The 15428-nt window shown below is 44.3% G+C and overlaps 1 protein-coding gene across 3 annotated transcripts; it reads right to left on the bottom strand.

Annotated features, from left to right (window-relative positions):
• Positions 1–2712: 2712 nt before the first annotated feature.
• On the bottom strand, positions 2713–9447 carry TAC1 (tachykinin precursor 1). 3 transcript variants are annotated; one of them, XM_071735285.1, is made up of 6 exons: positions 9389–9447; positions 8389–8526; positions 8188–8284; positions 7556–7579; positions 5894–5947; positions 2713–3263 (listed from the first exon to the last, which is right to left on the bottom strand). In XM_071735285.1, the coding sequence occupies exons 2-6, from the start codon at positions 8509–8511 to the stop codon at positions 3214–3216; spliced, it is 348 nt and encodes a 115-aa protein (XP_071591386.1). In that variant the 5' UTR covers positions 8512–8526; positions 9389–9447; the 3' UTR covers positions 2713–3213. The 3 variants fall into 3 exon arrangements, with proteins under 3 accessions (XP_071591386.1, XP_071591385.1, XP_071591388.1); XM_071735284.1 differs by having other exon boundaries at positions 9313–9400; XM_071735287.1 differs by lacking the exon at positions 7556–7579 and having other exon boundaries at positions 9313–9400.
• Between the last annotated feature and the right edge of the window lie 5981 nt (positions 9448–15428).

Here is a 15428-nt window from a genome sequence, read left to right as displayed (position 1 = left end):
CTGGGCTGGCACAGCCCCACAGCCCTGGAAGGGCTCAGCTGAATGGTCCCCAGTGCTGAGATGGGAGGAGGAGCTTTTTGTGCCATTTGGAGAGTCAGAGGGAACATTTTAGGCTGTGCCTTCTGATGTCTGTTTGGGTTATTTCAAACTTGGAATGTTTATCTTTACAAACATATAAATAAATGCCAGTTTTAATGTTATTGTTCAAAACCTAAATTAGCAGAAATCTGACATTATTTAGCCACCAGAAATTAAACTGGGTTGTTTCAAATGCCGAATTAAAACCACTCATCATAGCACGAGAACATTTTGACACTGGAGGGTTGGCCTTTCCTGCTAGAGAATATGGTGATGGTCCAGTTGATGTGCTTAAGGGAAGAGATGCCAATCCAGGAGCTTGAGGAGTAGACCTGTGTGAACCTCATAAAGTTCAACAAGGCCAAGTGCAAGGTCCTGCACATGGGTTGGGGCAATGCCCGGTATGAATACAGGCTGGGGGATGAAAGCATTGAGAGCAGCTCTGCAAAGAGGGATTTGAGGGTACTGGTGGATGAAAAGCTGGACCTGAGCCAGCAATGGGGGCATTGACAGCCCAGAAAGCCAGCTGTATTCTGGGCAGCAACAAAAGAAGCATGGCCAGCAGATCAAGGGAGGTGATTCTCTCCCTCTGCTCCCCAGTTCTCATCAGACTCCACCTGAAGTACTGTGTTCACTTCTGGAGACTCCAAAATAAGAAGGACATGGACCTGCTGGAGCAAGACCAAAGAGCCTTGAAGGTGATCAGAGGGCTGGAGTTCCTCTCCTATGAAGACAGGCTGAGAGTTGAGATTGCTTGGAATAGAAAAGAGAAAGCTCTGGAGAGACCTTGTTGAGGCCTTGCAGTATATAAAGGGGACTTAAAGGAAAGATGGAGATACCTATTTTTGCCAAGGCCTGTAGAGGTAGAACAAGGGGTAATGGTTTTGAACTGAAAGAAGGCAGATTTTTAACAATGAGGTTGGTAAGATGCTGGAACAGGTTGCCCAGAGTTGTGGATGCCCCACCTATAGAAGTGTTCAAGGTCAGGTTGGATGGGGCTTTGACCAGCTTGATCAAGAGAAAGGTGCCCCTGTCCATGACAAGGGTTTTGACTAGATGATCCATTCCAATCTAAACCATTCTATGATTCTACAGTTTTGCCAGAAATTTCCACCCCAGGTCTTTGCTCGATGCTGTTCATTAATATCTGTGCTGTACTCCAAATACTTAAATCCTACTCTGCCTTGTGTGCCTCTCTCTGGATGCAGATGCTTTTGCAGAGATTGCTTCCACAGGGAGATCTGTGAGATGCAGAGGCTGCAGGGAGCAAGCAGTGGGTTTTTTCCTTTCCTCTCATTGTTTCACAATTCAGCACACATGGAGCTCTGGGAACACCATGAGCCTCCAGGCTCAGGGGACAGCATTTTAGAGCATTTTCTTTCTTTTTACCCTTTGCTGAGCATTATTCAACACACATTTCTGCAGTCCCTCTGCCATGTCATTAGCCCAGCAGTCGTCCTCCCTCCCTCACTGAGCTCAGTGGGAGCTGATAGAGAAGTTTATTAGTCTGAAAATCAGTCCTGGAAAAAATGAAGAGTTGGCAGAGAGCTGAAAAAAACCTGTGTCTCACATGTGTGTGCTGCCTGTCAACAGTCTGCCACAGTTTTCCTCCCCTGCAGCTCCCCACCTTGCTAGAGCTGCCTCCTACTTCGTTGGAAGTTGGCTCTTCTGGAAGATCAGGCAGGCTTAGGTCCTGCTCCTAACTTAGTAGGAGGAAGGTCTTACACCCTCCTGCTCTTAGTGTGTGCAGTTGTGGGGATGCCCCAAGGGAACTTGAAAATGGAGGTTGCCAAATTCACTTCTGAAGTGGAAAACAGCAACCAGTTAATCACTCAGTATTACTTATTTTGAAATCTGCTTTGTAGGCATTGGCTGTTTTCGCTGCTGGTTCATCTGTGATGAAGGCTGCTCTGGTAGCATCAAACAGAGAACTGCAGCTTGTAGCTGGTGGAAAGAATATAGATCTCCAGATGCCTTGGCATCTGAAGAGATGTATGTATCATTTTGGGACTGTCCTGGAAATATAACAACCAGACACTTTAATTAAAAAGATAATTATAGTCACATTTTTTTTTCTCTTATACTGCATGGATTCAAGCCAACAGGTGCTTTTACAGTGAATGTGAGAGCTAGGATTTATTAAAAGCTTGGCTTTCAAATAATAAGCCTGCAGTACAGGATGAATTCCACAGCAAATTATTCCACTTAGAGCTAGGGGCTACATCAGGCCCTTTTCATTCTAGTCAACAAGCTTCTTAATTTTTGTCAGGCTTAGGACAGATGGTACCTTGTATGACCCAGCCCAATCCTCTGGGAACGCCTGACTCCAGTAGCAAATTCCCCAAAGCATTCACCAAACCCTCTAGAAAAAGGAATACATCTGTTTGATATTTCTTTCCAGTTTCAGGCCACTGTCATTTGAATCGCAGTCTCACTCCAGACCGACTTGGGAAATAACACCATGAGTATCACCAAATAAAGTATGTTGCAAAACCCCCAGAGTATTTTTTATTTAAAATGTTACTATCACAAAATTCCAGACTGTGAAATGAAGACCTCGAATTCACATTCAAACCTTGCCCACCCACCCTCTTTAAAATATATAGATGCGTAGTCACAAAACATAAAACATGCTGCAATGATACAAATATATTTTTTGATACTGAAATTACAGTACATTATAAATCATGAAAACAAAGTGAGGCACTAAACTGTACATCAGCTCTGTTCTGCACTAGCTGTGAAGCTGATAGGTTCACTTTCGATGAACAAAAGAAATATTATATCCACTCTTTTTGCAGTGAATATAACTTTACAGATCATATCAAACAATGTGCTTTGTTGTGAAATGTCAAGAGGGTTGCTGGTCCTTTCAGAACCACAATGCACCTACACAAGATGTATCACTGCCACAATATGAAAAATAATAATTTTATTGAATGTACAACTCAAAAAAATAACCCTCCAAACCAAAACAACAATAAAAAGCCACAAAAAAAAAAACCAAACCCAAAAAAACCAAACTCCCATCAGTTATTATTAAATAAATAATTATTCCATACAGTGATTAGTTTATATTACACTGCATTGGCCATTGGAACGAATGAAGTTCAATAAATAATGCACAGGAATGTCTCATTTACGCCGCCGCTCGTAATTCTGTGCTGTGCTCCTTTCCGAGGATTCTGCAAAAAACAAAACAAAACAAAACAAAACAGAAAGCCCAATGAAGCACATGGATCAGCCTGGTGTAAATCCCAGCAAATGCAGGGAAACATCAGAGACCTGCACCCTGCTGGGTCACTGCCGGACCCCATCACAGCATTTGCACCCAAGATGAGGGATCCTGACACAGCCCTGAGCTGTTTTCATTTGGTTTTAGCCCGCAGACTACACTATCCCCCAGGAAGCTGAAGGCCTGAGCAGTGCTTTCTGCCTCTCATCTATTGAACTGCTTGAAGCACCATTAACTCAAAGCCTTTTTTATCTTCCATTTTATCTTTTATCTAACTGATGGGGTCTGAGCAGTCGGATCGATTTGTGGGTAGAAGCTTTTTGCATCTCTGTCCTGCAGAGTGAGCTCCGTGCCAAGTTTAAACTATCCCTGTCCCCAAGCCCTGCACACAGTGATACCTTTTACTAAAAATCTGCAGCAAACCTCAGACTACCCTGTGAACCAACCACAGCCTAAAACAGTCTGCTAATAAATAAATAAATACATAAAATTAGCATTTAATAGCAGTAGCTCTCTTCTTGCTCTTTTAAAATGAGATGAAAACTCAGAGAGCCCTTCTTGGGCAGAGCCTGACCATAGGGTGACCCTGCTTCCACCCAGAGGAGAGGATTGCTGCCACAGAGGGTCTGCACTCCTGACAATCCTATGAGCAGCCAGCCTGGGGGGATTCCACACTGCATCCTGCAGGGAGCTGGCATGTTGGGTCAGTGACAGCTTTAAATTCATCAAGACCTCAGTTTTCACCAGGATAAATACAAAAAGAGTCGAGGTTGCTTTCTTAATGGGAATTGTTAATAGCACCCTTACTGGAGGGGTGGCTGTTTCCTTGCTTCTGCCTGAAGTGTTCATCCAACAGACTGCACAGTCACTGGGGACACAGGCAGCATCACACCCCAGTGGTACCAAAGAGGGGGACTGAGACCCCAGCATTCTGGTATTCAGTGTGAACCCCTGCACATTGCCAGGGGGGCTCAGAGGCTTTCTACAGAAGAAAAAACAGGGCACCAAGAAAAGGTCCTGCCTAGTTGAATGTCTTTCATTATAGAGAAGTAAGAACAGTCCTAGCACATATTCCCAAACTTGCTTTGAGTATATGGTCCTTAGGACCTATCCTCTCCTCCAGAGGAGCAGAAGCAAATTCTCACTGTTTTCCTCTCAGTGAACTGGGCAGAGAAGCAGTCAGTTCTAGTTTTATCTGTTGGGCAGGTATTAGATAGCCTGACAGGGTAACACTTCATTATTTCCCTTTGTTACAGATACCACACAACTGTATCTGAACTATATAAGCAATGTTGAAATTAGGACAATGTATTTTTTGCCTTTTTAAAATATTTGCTATGTTTTACATTCTCATATTAATGTAAATGTAATCCCAATGGAAACAAAGCCAACGTGTTACTTCCAGGCTATTTGCTTCCATAATAACAGATATATTTACAGGTATTATGCATTTAATAGCTATTGCCACCATGGATAAAACTGTACAAAATTATTCATGATACATAGCAATTTGCAAAGTGATGCAGAGAGCAATATCACAAGTCTGAACAGGGCTTAATTGAAAATAAAAGTTACTGACAACCATAATTGCAGAATATAGATCACAGCGGGTATTCACATAATAGAAAGGTGTCAGCTAGTAATATAACTTTTCTTCTCCATTTAACAAAACAGTGAGAACTATTTCAGAGATGTGAAGTACATATTAGGTTCTGGTTTTTGGATTTTGGGGTTTTTTTGTTTTGTTTTTGGGTTGTTTTTTTTTTTTAGTTCCTAGTCTGGGGATTTAGCTGACACTTTATGGTTCACAAGAAGGATTTCCTCAGTACAGCCCTATAGTGAAGAAAAATGAGTTATTGGGAGCCTGCAGTTACCCACTGTAGGGGGGTTGTGCACATGAGGGAGGATGATTCTGCCCTATACAGATGCTTTGGGACAGTAAGACAAATTCACAGTATCAACTCAAAGTTTAAGTGATCGTTGCTGGTTTTTGGTTTTTTTTTGGTGGGTTGTTTGGTTTGGGGATTTTTTTTTTTTTAGGTAAAATGAAAAGCTGGAAGAGGCTAGGAATGTTTAACAAATTGACCTGCAGAATGAGGTGGTGTTAAGGGCTGTTCTCTGCACTGCCACCTTCTGTCCAAAGTTTGAGGAATAACAACCTCCAGAGACAATGAGGATATCCCTTTACCTGGGGAGATCTGGATTTGGATCACAAGTTTCAATGAGCTTTACGTATTCAGTCTGATTTTTTCTTGGTGTGTGAGTAAAATTTGGTTGTTTTGTTTTCTTTTTTTTCCTGTATTAGCACTTTGGGGACTGTCAGAACATGCAGCTGGGGAGGACAGGGCAGGAAGGAATGTACCCTGAGGACTTCTACCTGACCTTGCCTGCAGCTCAGACCAGCCCCAATCTAATGAAGTGGGCCCTGAATATCTCAGTTAACAAAGAAAATTCTGATCTTCTGTCAGAGAACTCTGGGTCTACACTACATAAAGACTTCCATCCAACGGGGGACAACAAAAAGGCAACAGAATGAGCAAACTGTATATTAACAAGTACCACATTTAGTTGCATACATACCAGAATTTAAAGATCTTTTGCCCATAAGTCCAACAAAGGAGTCTGTTTTATGCCCTGAAAAAAAAAATATATATTTGGGGGTGTTTTAATAACTTTTAAATAGGCAGACTTATATTATAACACATTCTCACAAGAGAGGAAAATAAGACTCCAAAACTGCTCATCTCACAGACTGTTCACACCACTCTCAGGCAATGGAGAACAAATGGACATCAGTCTGACTCATCAGACTAAGCAGGTTAGACCAAGCACAGCCCAGTTAGTGGACATCTCATTAATTCAGATAGGCTTTCTGTTTTGTTTTGTGGTTTTTAAAAGTATAATGAAAAAACCATGAGCAATAATATTATTATTCCTCTCCCAGTACAATTCCCATTGATCTGAACAATTGCACTACATCTGTGTGATGCACCTCTTCTGCCAGTTGGTGTCCTTTGTAATATGGAAGAAAAATCTTCCTTGCAGGTCATGCAGAGCCTTTACAGGAGAGGAAGCCAATGGGACTCTGTCTGGACACGTCTGAGCTAGACAGTCTGGCTCTATTTTGGCAGTATTTATAAGTTCAGATATTACCTTCCTGTCCCATTAGTACTCCTCAAGGCCCTGGATGTGTAGAGGATAACTTACTCCCAGTTTTGGCCTGCAGAATGTATCAAATATAGTCGTGGCTATAGTTTCAGATAAGGAACAAAAATAAGGCATTCTTCTTCATCTAAGCTTACTTTTGAGGCAAACTTAGAAATTCCCCTTTGGAAAGAATTGGCTAATTCATTTACAAAGCAAAATGAATGATCCTCAGAACTCACAGGTATTAATTCAAGCTGAAGCAATTTCAGAAAGCTCTTGTTTTTTACTTTAGTGAGAAAATTATTTGGCATGAGCTTTGTATCCAGCTCTTCAATTGGTCTTCCCATACATAATCCTAGTGATAAAATCTTGTTGCTAATGGAACACTGGGACAATTATTGACCCCTGTGGACACAGGAGATCTCACAGAACACAAGCTAATTTTTACTTATTAAAAGTCTTCCAGCTCCTGTCTAGTCATCTTCAGATAAATTCAGAGAATAAAAGTATCACTGCTCAGAACAAGGTACCACACTGCTGATACCATCTTGTGCTTCATGCTACACAGAAGCAAAGCAAGGCACACTTATTAATGGGGCAAATTATGCTTGTTTATATGGCAGCAAAGTATCAATCAGTCCCTGGTATGAGCAGGGGTCTGATTCCCACCCAAACAACCCTGAGAGCATACATATAGTATCTCATGTGTGATGATTCCCTTGGAATAATTCTCGGTGATTTGGGAATTTACTGTTCTAATTTTCCAGCTTTTGCCATCCTAATTGCTCCTCTCTGGGTCTGGCAGTAAGCAAGCTTTGCCTGTGAAAAGGCTTACAGAATCACCCCCATGGGAAATAAGAGAGAGCTGCAACATCCACACATTAATGTGGACTGAAATCCTAAATCTTGTGGCAGCTCAGATGAGGTACAGGCTCACAGTCTCACCAGCACGGTTTCAACCCCTAAACACAACATTTCTCCATCACTGGTCCTTAGCTGAACCCAGACACTTGATAACTGGTCCCCTCAAATATTCTATTTCCTATCTGAGTATCTTCTAATAATGGCTTAAAATATTTTTATTTTTAAACTTACTTTTGTGAGAGATCTGGCCATATCCTGATTGAAAGAGGAAAGAGAAAAAAAAAGGTGAAAGAGTGGTTGCAAAAGGATTGGCATATGCAAATGGGGCTACTGCAATGCTTTGAAGGACCAAATACAGAAACTACCCTACTCACATTCCACTTATGAGAAATTAAGACGAAAATTTACAACTGCATTTCTCTTTGAAAAGACTACAAAAACTTGCTTTAGCTACACTCACACAATTTAGATCTGTTTAGCTGCAATTTCTTAGATCAATTATCGGGCCAGTAAACACACAGAAAAGACAGCAACAATTGTAAACACAACCAGTTTCCACACTTGGATGATTCAGTGACACACATGCTGAGCCACAAATTATTGTGATACTCCTTACTGGTATTCACGGGTTGAAATTGGTGTGTACTTAGCATTTCGATGTGAAGCCCCTCTTTTACAGTCGCTTAGTTTATCCGATATTAAACTTGAAAAAAAAAACAACCCCCAAACAACTCACATTGCAACTTTCGAGGAAGATTTAATGCATTAAAACCGAGTGACACGCACTGTAAAGTTTGGAGCGGCACTTGGAGAGGAAGCATGCAGGGAGGAATGGGATGGACCGAACCCCCCGCCCCGCTCACCGGCATCCCGCTTGCCCATGAGGCCGAAGAACTGCTGGGGCCGGGGTCTCCGGGCCATCCTCTGCAGGAAGTGCTCCAGGGGCAGCGGCAGCTCCTCCTGCGGGGCGACAGCGCCGGCGCTCAGCTCAGAACACCGCGGGCGCGGAGCCCCCGAGGGGCAGAGCCCGACAGCCTCCCGAAGCGCGCACCCCCGGCTCTCACCTTCACCTGGTCGCCGTCGGACCAGTCGGACCAGTAGCTGAGGTCGTCGTTGGCGCCCATCTCTTCAGCGAGAGCCTGCGCCGAGGCCAGGAGGAGCACGGCGAAAGCCAGCGGGAGTCTCATCGCCGCCTCGACGTCCTGCGGGGGGCAGAGAGTGAAGCACCGGCACCGGGAGCAGCCGCGGGCACGGTGCCTGGAGGGTGCGCACACACAGCCCTGCACAAACACACACACGCTCCCTGCACACCTGGACGCACAGCTCCCCGCTCATACAGACACCCCTAGTTACACACCCGCAACCCCCGACCGACTGCTACCTGCACCTCTGGGTACACAGACGCCCCACACATAGGGTATCCACCAGCACACGGCTGGACACACGCGTCCAGAGGTGTCCCTCCACGCGCATACATACGGAGTTACACATAAACACACCCTCACACGTAAATGTATACATCTTAATCTTCAGACCTTCCCACAAATGCACACCCGACGAGATCCACCTCACTCACATCTCCAGGTGCATACACAGTTAGTTAGGAACTCACAGGGACAGCTACACACCTTAGGGGCATGCACCTAGGTAGAGACACAGCTCTCCACACGCACAGGGACGCGCGTGTCTGGAGGCACACGCACATCCCTTCACACATCCCGATGGGCACAAAAACAGCCTCGCACAGAGAGAGCCACACACGTGCGGACATACAAGCGTGTCCAGGCACCCGCCCTGGATGCACACACGTACACACATTCGCCCCTGCACACACATACAGGCGGACACACAGAAGCACGCACACAGCCTCACAAACATATAGGCACGCTCATCCTCACGCATATAGGTACACATACACAGACAGACAGACAGACGGACGGACGGACGGACAGACAGACAGACAGACAGACTCCCGTAGGCACACGCACCACCTGCAGCAGGGAGGGCGGGCGCTGCTCTCCGTGAGCATTGGCCGTCCGCGGCACCGCTCCCTACTTTATATACCTGGAGACGGGGAGGGCCGAGGCAGTCTTCTCATTTGCCTAAATGCAATTACCCCCCGGTTTTATCGTCCCAGCCCCGTGACAGCCCCCGCCCTGGCGAGTAGCCCCCGCCCCCCGCTCCCCCGAAGCTCCCCGGAGGTTCCCGGGGATGGGGAGTGCGGGGCTGCTCCTCCCGCCCCCCCGCCCTCCACCCGCCACTGCCCTTCTGCTCTCCCGGGGCCGGGCCGGCCCGCCCCGGATCTAAGGAGCGCCGCGGCGACGGGTGTGGGTATAGGGCGAGGATGCAAGGGTGCGGATGCCTCTTTTGGCTTCTTCCCCGCACCGAAGGCAGGGCTGCTGTCCGCAGAGAGCGGCACCGCCGGGGGGGAGAGCAGCGGGCAGGGGTCGGGGGGCCGGGGCACACCGAGACGCGGGGAACGAGCACGGACGGGCAGGGGAGCGGAGCCGCCTCCTCCCTCTCCAGGTTTACCTGGGGAGCTCCTGCTCTCCCCAGTTCTACCTTCCCCCGGGGGTCTCCTGCCCTCCCCAGCTCTACCCTGCCTCCGTGCCGCTGCCGGGACAGCCCCGGCCAGCCAGGGGAGCGTGGCAGGACCAGGAGCAGGGGATGCAGGAAATCGAGGGGAGCCTCGCCCGGTGGGTGCAGCGTCTGGAGAGCCGGGCTGGTGTGTGCCTGCAGAGGAGATGCCAGTGCAAGGTAGCAGGCAGGCACGGCCGGGCTGGATGCTCTGATGGGGCAAATGGCTTCACTGGGGGTGAGCCAGTCTGCAGCAGCACACCTCTACCTTCATCCTTCCCCTATGGCTGCTTTGTGTTGCTGCTGGCATTCACATCAGGTAACTGCTTAGGTTACCTTCCATTTCACAAATCTTGTTTGTCAAACGCCATTTATACACAAAGCTTCTCAGTTAACCTTGGTGGTCCCTCAGCACCTGTGCTGGCATAGTGGATGGATGGTACAGCCTCCTGAACCAGACACTCTGCACAGAGTTTCTTCTGAGAAAGAAGGGAGTGCTTGGAAGCTGGGATCAGCTCCCTGGTACAACCCCTTTGCTTGCTCCAGGGTGCTACCTCTATGCTGACCTTGGAGAAAGTGGTAAAGCTCCTCTCCAGAGACCATTCATTGGCTTTTAACTGTGGCTCCAAGAGGGACCTGGCACCTTGGTTGCTAAATGAAGGCAGATTAATACCAGGCCTCCCTGTTAACCTGAATTGCATTTCAGGACCCAAAATATGCCCCAAAGCACAGCTAGGCATAAGCCTCTTCCTGACTCCTGAACATTTCTATTCTCTGTGTATGAGAATTTGCACATAAATAGCCAAGATTGTCACTCAATGGTCTGAGGGTCTCTGTGAAGTCAACACAGGGTACTTGAGAGGGTGGCTGTCTGAGAGAAAGGTTAGTTTGGAGGAGCCTGGTGGGTGACTTCGTGCAGCCCAAGCATACGCTATGGGCACCTCTTTTGAGACCTCTAGTGTGGGTGGTGTGAATCTCCTCATCCTGCCTCTCAACAAACTGGCACAAATTACATTGTTAGGCAGCTCTGAGAACCCAAACCATCAGATTTTCATGCTGCAGCTTTGTAGCATTCCCTTTGATGTGTGAACTTTGAGACCCTTTAAGAAAAATTATTTTCGTGTTGGGTTGGGGGTTTTTTTGGTTTTTTTTAATTTTATTATTATGCTGTTTCTATTTACTGTAACAACAACAGAACAAAAGGCCAGCTATATCAAACCAGCCTTTTCAATCCTATGAGTGTTGCTGAAGCTCATGTTTTACAAAAATCTCAAGAACTCCAGCTCCCTGTGAAGTCAATTTCTGTCTTCCAGGAGTCCACAATAAGTATGATAAATCTGAACTGCAAAGTCCTACATGTGCTGTAATTCAGCATTTTATCAAAATGGATGTAATAATATCTTGACCTATGAAATTACGGGGATTTTCTTTTTCTGAGACTAAGAGATGGAAAGTTAAAAAGCACTCCTTTTTACTCTTCAGAAATTTTAATGAATTGAAATACTTTATCTCAGACTTATCTAATAGTTTGGGTGGGAGTGAAAAAATGACTAATAGGTCAAGCTCACTTTTCTCTTTCTCAGTTTGTAAAATAAAATGACTGCTTAGTCTGTCTTTGATCTGAAGTATCCAGAGTATATACTATGAACTTTTCAGGAAGTGAGCAGATTACATGGCTAATGAGCAAAACTCTTTCCTAGGAAGACTTTCTGAATTCAGTTTTTCATGTGGAGAGGAGGTAGAAGGTTCAAATAAGGAAGCAAGAGGTACATCTTGACCTGGAAGCAGCTGAAGCTCCTGCCTTTGTGCTGCCCAGTCCCTGCCCTAGGGAGGCATTGGAGCAAGGTAAAATGTCCTTTGTGCAAAAACAAAACCCCAAACCTCACCTTTGCAAGAAAGTGTCTCTGCCTTAGACATACTCTAGTAGCTTAATATCTGTGAGTTACCTCATGAATAAGTATGTGAGAGAATGTGCAAGTACAATGTGTGTTGAATATCCATGCTCAGGGCTCAGATCCCACCTTCCCATCACACTTAGACCATGAGATTTCTAACAAATATTGTGAAGAGTTTTGGACATGAAACAAGAGATCAATAGACCCAAGGTAATGCAACTACGGGTTGATTTTTCCTGTGAAAGTGACAGAAGCAGGCATTTTTGAGTTCCTATCCAGACATTTCCTTAGGAAATCCTCAGGAACAGCAATAAAGATGCTTGTTGTGGTTAGATTCTCAACAGTAATGGAAAACTATTTGGGAAGTAATTGCCTATGAAATATACCTCAGAGAATTGCTTTTTTCAGTGGGCTTAATGTGGTACATCCTGTGTGATGATCCTTGTGCAATGTTTATTTGAATTTTATGATGATGTGTTGGTTTCCAGTAAAGCATCCAATAGTTTAATGATAACACACATTGGCTTCCACTCGGTTATCAAGTAATTCTTATGCCATCAACAAACAACTAATGTGCTATAGGAAAATAGCAAATTATATATGACTGTGTAAGATTTTGTGCAGAAGAAAATCTAAATTGTTTGAGTATACATAGTTTCAGAACACTTGACATGAAACAAAATTTATCTGGAATTGTTCTTCAGTGGCCTTATGCAATATTTATATGCTATATGTTTAAAACTAGAGCCCAGTTCTCAGGTATATTTAGATCCTGCTTCATCCTTTTGCAAGGGATCTACAAATAACATGGCTCCAGAACATTTATTTTATATAACTTAAAAAAATAAGGGATGAGATGCTGTCTACCTAGGCATGGTGATCCTGTCTGTAAATATACCAGGCCTCAGATCTGATTTCTTCCATGACAAGAATACTAGAAATGTTCTTATCCAAAGGTAAAACTTTATAAACACAGAAGAGACAATGACTGATGACCTCTTAAATTTTTCATAGGTATGTGTCTCCAGGGGAAATAGAATGATTTTGATCACAAACAATGAGTCTTTGTAACACAGTGATTGATCTTGACACTGTAAGATTATTTATTGGAAAACATCCAGGTGGCCTTTGAAAAAAAATAACAGAACTAACAACAGCATCCTGATTTTCTAATTAAGGATGGCCAGGTTAGTGAATTACTAGCTTGTATTTTAAGTTTTACACCAAAAGTTTTTCATCTTTAATTTTTGCTTTAATGAAAGTTTACATTTTCAGAGTATATACTTGTACATATTAATGCATGAGAAACATATGCACTAATTATGCATATCTACCCTTCCTATCCTCCCCTCCATCCATAAAGAGTGAGAGATTAATTTTCTACTCAAGGAGCCAGGCATTATAGGTTAAATTATATTGTGCTCACAGGCAGGCAAGAAGGGCAGCAGAGAACTGCATGCCACAGGAATGCCCTTTCCTGGGCAGGTACAGGCAGAAGAAAGGCTGATCCCACACTTATTCAGTCATCTGGTAAAAGCTGGAAATGCAATGCTGGCCTTTGGTTCCCATCTTGAAAAGAAAAGTTAATGGGTTTACTGGCTCTTCTGACCCTTGTCATCTTTCACACTTCCATCACTGATCTCCAAGTACCACTTGCATCTTGCCTCGAGTCAGCTTCTTTAACCCTGATCTGAGGCCCATTTTTGTACACAGTCAGTAAGACGTACAGGTGGGATGTCAGACCAGAGAAAATCCAAATAATTTTGAGGTGTTAAGACACTGAATGTAAATATATAATGTAAATGCTGCAGTCAAGGCTATGCTCCCAACCTAGCAGCTCTACAGGCAAGCAGCTGCTGGAGCAACAAATGCAGGAGAAATGGAGGAGAAAAAGCATTTCCTCTCAACCATTTGGAGGTCTCAGAGAGAAAGAAGCAAAGCTGTGCAGAATGTTTGTGTTCCTCTGTTTGCAAAACCTGGGGGCAAACTGGCAAGGAGAGGGAGAGAGGGTGGCTGCCTGATGACCCAGAGATGCCTGCTCTTCTACTGATCCCAAGGGCTAAGCATCTACCAAAGTCTCTGTGGCATTTCTAGAATGAAAACCTTCAAAACAAAAGTGAGAAGGTCTTGGTTTGCAGCTACTTGGAGATGCCTTACCATAACTGTCCAAAGAGTTTTCACAAGAAACATGGAAGGTGCAAAATTCACTCATTTTTGTTTGAAAAGCCAACAGTGGATGACATTCTAGCAACACATTTTCACAGAAAATATGGAATGGTCATTGTACCACAGAGACAGTGCCTGTCTCTTTTAACCATGAACCCATTTTTTTCCACATTTACTGTCACCAACAGAATCATCAAGGGGAAACCACAAAATGTGACACAAAATATTTCCAGAAGCTGAGGTTGATTGTGAATGTCACTGGTCTGAGCCTGACCAGAAAAAAATGCAATTTGAACTCTTCTCCCAGTGCCAAAGACTCAGAGCAGCCAAGGAGCAGATGCTTCAGATTAACCGAGTTCTCTCTGGGAAGAGAACTGCTGACATCACTTTGTTCTGATGCAGAGAACCTGTTTGTCTCCTGAATACTTATTAGATTACAAATATATTTATAAATCAGTTGATTTGATTCAAACTGAACCTTCTGAGTCTGGAGCTGTCTCTCTAAGGCTTTAGTTATCCAGGCTTATTTGAGAGATACTCCACAATGACCTGTGAGGATTAAAGGGAAGTTTTAAACTTACTTCATCAACAGACAAAATAAAAAAGCTGACCTTTAATCTAAACCTAACACACCTTTTATAAAGCTTTTCTGTAGGAAGGACAATCTTTCCTCAGAGACCATTCAAAGACTGGCTTTGGTCTTATTACATTTTGTAGATGGATCATGAATGCCAAGCCCTTAGCCTGTTTTCCACACCTGAGTATCCATCTGATCCTGCCACCAGGATCTCCTCATTGCTTTGGGCACTGGTCACTTCCTGCCACAGGTGGTGGTGGAGGAGGTGGAGGAGGCTGGAATGAGTGCCCAGGAGGAGGGGATGACCTGGGTTCCCTGCCATGGGAATACACAGCAGCACTTCTTGGATATATGGGAAAGCTATGGATGCATGGCTGCTCCACTTCCTCTTCTTTCTCCTTTTTTTCATTCCTGTGACTGATGCAAGAGCAACCCTCAGTTCCTGGGCAGGAGGTTGGGTAGCCTGGCCTCTCCCCACTACTTCCAAACCTTCTACAGGGAGGATTAGGCTTATTTTGTACTTGGATCCTTCTACCCATCCTCCTCAGCTTCCCGGTGTTCACAACAGCAGAAAGGGATTCATGCTGCTCCTGGTTGCTACAATCTGCACTTAATTGAAATACATTCTTAACTTGGGATCAAACCTTTGTGAATCATCCTCTTTTTTACTCTGTTTCAGAAACTAGATAATCTTTATGGCTATATTATCATTGAGCATTAATATTAATATTTATCTGAATATATATTAATATTTTCCAGAGTAACAGCACATTTAAAAAAATAGATAAACAAGCAGGATAAAAGGTGTAGTTTCAACAAAATTTAATTGAATTTTAACATTATTAGAACTACTGTGTTTTAGTAGTTATGTTAAACACAAATCCATACC

The sequence above is a fragment of the Heliangelus exortis genome, chromosome 2 (assembly GCF_036169615.1).
Source record: "Heliangelus exortis chromosome 2, bHelExo1.hap1, whole genome shotgun sequence".
Classification (NCBI taxonomy): Eukaryota; Metazoa; Chordata; class Aves; order Apodiformes; family Trochilidae; genus Heliangelus; species Heliangelus exortis.
This window is presented reverse-complemented; position numbering and strand designations above follow the sequence as displayed.

Coding starts and splice junctions, on each gene's coding strand:
- TAC1 (XM_071735285.1), bottom strand. CDS start 8,511: ATGAGACTCCCGCTGGCTTTCGCCGTGCTCCTCCTGGCCTCGGCGCAG. Junction 8,285..8,388: donor CCGACGGCGACCAGGTGAAG/GTGAGAGCCGGG, acceptor GTCGCCCCGCAG/GAGGAGCTGCCGCTGCCCCT. Junction 3,264..5,893: donor CAAAAGATCTTTAAATTCTG/GTATGTATGCAA, acceptor TGTTTTTTGCAG/AATCCTCGGAAAGGAGCACA.